Below are 6,465 nucleotides of genomic sequence, written 5' to 3' on the forward strand. Positions count from 1 at the left end.
TTCTTAAAATATCGATAAGTATTTCAATTTTAATACAAATATTAATAGGTTTAATTTTTTTTAAAATATCGACATTTCAATTTTTCTTAAAATATCAATGTTTCAATTTTTCTTAAATAGGTATTGATATGTAATTCAATTTTTCTAAAAATATCGATAAGTATTTCAATTTTACTACAAATAGGTTTAATTTTTTAAAAAATATTGATATTTCAATTTTACTACAAATATTAATAGGTTTAATTTTTTAAAAAATATCGATATTTCAATTTTTCTAAAAAATATTGATATTTCAATTTTTTTGAAAAATATTGATATTTCAATTTTTTTTTTGAAAAATATTGATATTTCAATTTTTTGAAAAATATCGATATTTTAATTTCTCTAAAAAATATCATTATTTCAATATTTCTAAAAAATATCGATATTTCAATATTTCTAAAAAATATCGATATTTCAATATTTCTGAAAAATATCGATATTTCAATTTTTCTGAAAAATATGGATATTTCAATTTTTCTGAAAAATATGGATATTTCAATTTTTCTGAAAAATATCGATATTTCAATTTTTCTGAAAAATATGGATATTTCAATTTTTCTGAAAAATATCAATATCGTCGTCCTAGTTGTAAAAGCTCCACCCTCTCTTGACTACTTTTTAGTTGAACGTTCTAGTCCAATAGGGTGCACTACAGTGCAAAAAGAATGGTTTACACAAAGTGTGATCTCAGAGTTGGAGATACGAGCTTTTACAACTAGGACGACGATATTTCAGTTTTTCTAAAAAAATTGATAATTTAATTATGCTAAAAATATCGATATTTCACTTTTTTTTTTAAATATCGATATTTTTTCAGTCAGAAAGTATCGAGGAGAAAGAATATTGATGAATTGGTTCGATATATCAATATCTAGTTTCGAAAAACATCGATATGTATGAAAAAATATTGGCATCTACATACTGTATAGTGTATATGAAGAGTGATATTCCAAAACTCGCTTTGTCCATTTTCACAACTTTTCAGGAGAGAGGAAAAACAGTTTCCCTTTAAACGGGTAAATTGGCTTTTTAGGCGAGTTTAGCACTTTATTTGGGTGGATTTATGATGTAGGAGTGTGGTATACATTTCATCCACTAAATACTGCAGAAAAAAATTTCAATAAAAATGAACAAAGCGCGTTTTGGAACATTATTTTTTTTTAAATTTTTAGTGAATTGGCTATTTAGGTGAGTTTAACACCTCATTTTGGTAGGTTGATGATGTAGGAATGTGAGTTAATACTCCATCTACCAGGTACCACTGAAAACTCAACTTTGATAAAAATGGACAAAGCTAGTTTTGGAATATCACTCTTCATATGTAATGTAGGTACCTCTACCTACTTACATTAGGGTGGATCGCAAAAAAAATCTCGCGGATTTTGACCCAATTCAGCAGAGAAGTTGAAAGTTACTCAGAAAAACTTTTAAGCTTCGGAGGTGTCTCTGAACGGAGGAGAGAAATAAACCATTAAAGAGTACCTAGGTCTTAAAAAAAAAATCGTGTTTTTTCGCCGCTTTTGCTACTCAAACTGTATTGGAAAAAATGCCCCAGTTCCAAATGAATATACCTATTTGGAATTCTGCATCGACCTAGGATGTTGCCGTCAAAATCCACGACCACTTTTAGGATTCTACTGAGTGGTTGAAAATTTGCAAATCGTTTAATTTTGGATGAATTCGTTTTTTGAAAATTTTTTATTCGCAAATATTTAACATAAATTCAGCTAAAATAGAAAGATAAATCATTCTTGAAATTGTGAAAATATTTTGGAACCCAATGGTGCCAATTTTCTAGTCATTACTGCAAATTTCAAAAAATCGAAAAAAATTTGCAAATTTTGGCTATAAATTATATGTACTAGATAATTATATTTTTTGAAATTCAGAAAATTGGATTTTTCATTAGCCTGTAAATTGTTGTATTTACCAACTTTTCACCAAACTTCCCAACTTGTGTCAACAAATTTCCAGATCATTTGTTGCACTCACACCTTAGATACCTACTTACCTGAAAAATTTGAAGAGGAAAATAGTAGATACCTACCTAATTATCGAAAATAAGTGAAAAATCACTTAAAATACCTATCAGTCACAAATGTAATGAAACATTGTGAGAATTGCTTGAATCAAGCATACCTCCTATCTAATCAAAATTTCCAAAAAGTCAATAAAAGTAGATATATTTTGCATTTTTCAAAATTTTGGGCTTCAAGCTCACATTATGGAAATTATGGAGGTCTTAATTTTTGATTTTTTTTTAGGCCAGCAGGTTTCAGAATCGGGATCAGTGCCCTCAAAAGTCTACATTTCGAATTCGATATCCATCATATTATTATCACTCTTTTTGATAGGTACTCACCTATTTTGAAATTTTTTTTCAAGCATTCTTTAAGACATTCCACTTTTTTAAACATTCAATTTTTAAAAATGCTTTTCGAAATATTTTTTACGTGGACTCGTGGGTAGCATGTTTTTATTTTTTCAAAGTAGTGTTTTTTGCTTTTATTTTTACGATTTCATTTAAAAAATTTGTAATTTTTTGAAACGAATTTTTAATTTTTTTGATTTTGTCACAATGATTAAAATTTTTAATTATCACGTCGTCTCTATTTTTTGACTCTTGAACACTATACAAACCAGCTGATGAACTGCTATATTATGAGATTCTCAAGTATTGGCTACAGTGGCCACACTGGCAGCGAATTCTTATTATGGATTGCGCATGCGCGATGGAACAATAACCGACGATTTGTGTTTGTTGACAGTGATAATTTTTGTTTTTATTTTTATAAAAACTTCGTGAGATTTTTGGGTGTTCTTGTGATTATTATTTAAATACCTTTGTAGTGCTAATCGGACTTTGTACTTTGTTGAATTAGTTGCCTACTTCAACACTAGGCATTTTTCAACTCCATCAACATGACGTCAGCTTCATACCTGGAGCATTACCTGGATAGTAAGCGTTCTTTCGAATGATTTCTATTTCTAATCCTAGTATCGTATCGCTGTAAAATTATTTACTCATCTTGATTATTTTATTCCAGGTTTAGAAAACCTACCCGTAGAATTACAGCGTAATTTTAAACTAATGAGAGAACTAGATTCTCGAGCTCAAGAAATAATGAAACAAATCGACAAAACAGGAGACGATTATTTAAACAACATTAAAATCATCAGCACCGAAAAGAAGAAAGAACACATTAACGAAATTCAAAAATTATTCACTAAAGCCAAAGAATATGCAGATGATAAAGTGCAATTAGCCATTCAAACTTACGAATTGGTAAAATAGTTGACCTATTTATTTTATTTATGTATTTTCATTTCTTTCAACTAATTCAGCTACCTACGGTTTGTTGCCAGGTTGATAAACATATACGTAGACTAGACTCAGATCTGGCCAGATTCGAAGCCGAAATCCAAGATAAAGCTATGAGTAGCAGTACTAGAACTCAAGAAGAACCTCCAAATCCTCAAAAACGTTCGTGTATTTCTTCACTGAAAATATCATATTTAGCCTATGATTTCTTTATTCAATTTTATATGTTTTTCTATTCAGGAGGACGAAAGAAATTACCCGATAAAGACGTGAAAAAGAAAACCAACGCTGAAGAAGAAGCTGCAGCTAAAGCTAATAAAAAGAAACAGAAAAAAGGTGTGCAGATATTCGTTATTATTATACTTTTTGGAATCGTGTGATTTTTCTTCAATGTTAATAGGTGCTGTACTCAATAAAGCTACCGCTGTTTCTTCGAGCAAAATTGTCGCATCTGCGGTCGAATCGAATTTCAGTTCTATTTTGCCTAACGTTTCTCATTCTACTGATGCGATTGATATGCCAGTTGATCCAAATGAACCGACTTACTGTCTTTGTAATCAAGTATCTTATGGTGAAATGATCGGTTGTGATAATTCAGACGTAAGTGTTAACCTTATATGTATTTCATTAAAATACAATTAATTATAGACGCCTAGTTTGGTGTTTTCATAACGTTATATTTTTTAAATTTCAGTGCCCTATCGAATGGTTTCATTTTGCTTGCGTTAAACTTACTACGAAACCAAAAGGAAAATGGTATTGTCCAAAATGTATTATTGATAGAAAAAAGAAATGATCCTGTTGATTATATGTACTTAGGCTATGTATTTTGTGTGAATGTTATAAAAATAAGATACTTAGGTATTAAAACGTATTTATACATAGGTAATGATAAGGTTGATAATGCGATTTTATACATACTCGTATTTTGTTATATGGATACCCATGATTTTTTTTCTTTTTCCCAATTTATTCAAGGGACTAAATCTGTTAGCCAAATTCTTTTTATAACAATCAGATCGTAAAACGATCCTAATTTTAACCTTGATATCCTATTTTAAAATTACTCATTTTTCGAATTTGCCAATGATTGATTTTATCATTCATAATATTCAGTTTGCAAAGCAAAAATTACTGCTAGTCATGGATTAAATTTTTTCTCCAATTTTATAGTTCTTATTTCTTTTATTCTTTTCTTTAATTTTTGAATTCATCTCATTACCTACCTATTAGTACCTAATTTTTCGAGAGATTTTATTGATTTTTAGATAGGTAATTGTGGAATTTTAATTCGTTTTTAACAATAAAAACAGCTTAAAACGCCACTACCAAAAAAGGGTGAAAAAAATAAGAAGTTGATGTAAAAGCAAGTAAAAAATAATGGAAAAAATGCTTCCAATCGAATTTGGAATTTCAGCAAAATCTTATGAAAATCGTCTCAGGTCGATTAAAATATGTTTTTTTTTTGTTATTTTTATTTACTTTTTTTTGTATTGTTAGGATTTTTCTCACAAAGTTATTAAAATCAGACCAACTCATAATTTTTTCATTTTTTTTTTGTTCAAAAAAACGTTAGATTCCTACGTAAGGCGAATTAAAATCGTAAAAAAAATAAAATCACTAAAAATTACTAATAACGTATTGTATTTTCAGTAAGAATTTGACAAATTGTTACGAAAATTGCACAAAACATTCATAAAATGACTTCCAAACACGAAAAAAATCATAAAATGGCTATAAATCACTAAAAACCAACAACTTTTCAGTAAAATTTAGCAAAAATTGTATAAAAAGCATTAAAACATGCAAAAATGATGTAAAATCATCAAAAAAAGAAGTATCAAAATTCAAAATCACTGCATAAATCTCCAGAAAGTGAAACTATTGGCTTTACATTGAAATGGGGCAAAATACAGCTACAAATGCACCAAAAATTGTTGAAATGACTGAAAACACGAATAAATTGTCAAAACAAGTTCAATTTTTTCCAATTTTCATAGTTTTCGATACTTTTTTCACGTTTTATAAATTTTCAACATGTTTTTAACAATATAGGAATTTTAAAGAAATTTCACCGATTGTTACTGATTTTAATGTTTTTTCAGCAATTTCTGACAATTTACGGTGATTTTAATGATTTTTTTCACGTTTTCAAGCAATTTGAACAGTGTTTTGCATTGTTTTGCTACATTTTGTCACATCTAACCGAAACTTCATTAGGTACCAGGTTTTATTGATTTACAATAATTCTAGTGCTTTTTTGGTGATTTTAAATACTTACATCATTTTATCGTTTAATTCAATATTATTTTATTTTATTCAACTTTTGGCAAATTTTACCCAACAAAAATTTTATTACCTAGTTTTAAACTCATTTTAACAATGTTTTGTGCAGTTTTTGTTTCATTTTGCCACATCTTACCAAAATTATATGTACCTATTACTTATTAGTTAATTAGTCAATTTTAATGATTTTAAGATTTTATACATGTTTTTAAGACATTTAAACGATGATTTGTACAGTTTTTGCCGAATTCTTAAAAATAAACTTCATCATCACAGCACTTTTTGAGTACCTATATTTATGACGATTTTATGTTGTTTTTTTTTTTTTTTTGAATTCACACCAAGATTTAGCAATGTTTTATACAATTTTTGCCACATATACATATTAGTCCAATACCACTGAAAATGTCTTCATATTATTTTTAAAAATTTCAATTTCAATTATTTCAATGCTACTACATTCATGTTTTTACAATTTTTTCTTATTTCTTTCAATTTTTTTCCATTTTAAATTTTTTGTGCTTATGTGCTCAAAAATTTTACAATAAAAAAATATTATTTGGAATCTTTTTTTTTTTACTAAAAATGTTTTAAAATGTTTGAAATCATGAAAATCATTTACTAAATTAATGTACCTACTATGATTCGATGCCAGTGGGACGACTCGGGATGAGCTGTGGAAGAAGGTTTGCATGCTTGTAGCAGAAAAAGTGAAAAGTGAATGCAACAGTACAATTTTTAATTTTTTTAGGTATTTTAAACCCCTCTATCTTCCTTTTGCCCTCAAATTCACCTCAAGTCACTAGTCACATGAT

At 28.0% G+C, this 6,465-nt stretch overlaps 1 protein-coding gene across 2 annotated transcripts; it reads left to right on the plus strand.

Moving 5' to 3' along the window:
- The first annotated feature begins 2,770 nt into the window (after positions 1-2,770).
- On the plus strand, positions 2,771-5,945 carry LOC135847285 (inhibitor of growth protein 5-like). Of its 2 annotated transcripts, none has more exons than XM_065366749.1 (6): positions 2,771-3,001; positions 3,090-3,328; positions 3,409-3,526; positions 3,605-3,700; positions 3,765-3,964; positions 4,059-5,945. In XM_065366749.1, the coding sequence occupies exons 1-6, from the start codon at positions 2,965-2,967 to the stop codon at positions 4,158-4,160; spliced, it is 792 nt and encodes a 263-aa protein (XP_065222821.1). In that variant the 5' UTR covers positions 2,771-2,964; the 3' UTR covers positions 4,161-5,945. The 2 variants fall into 2 exon arrangements, with proteins under 2 accessions (XP_065222821.1, XP_065222823.1); XM_065366751.1 differs by having other exon boundaries at positions 2,773-3,001; positions 3,783-3,964.
- Positions 5,946-6,465: the final 520 nt, after the last annotated feature.

Source organism: Planococcus citri, chromosome 5, assembly GCF_950023065.1.
Source record: "Planococcus citri chromosome 5, ihPlaCitr1.1, whole genome shotgun sequence".
NCBI classification, from domain to species: domain Eukaryota; kingdom Metazoa; phylum Arthropoda; class Insecta; order Hemiptera; family Pseudococcidae; genus Planococcus; species Planococcus citri.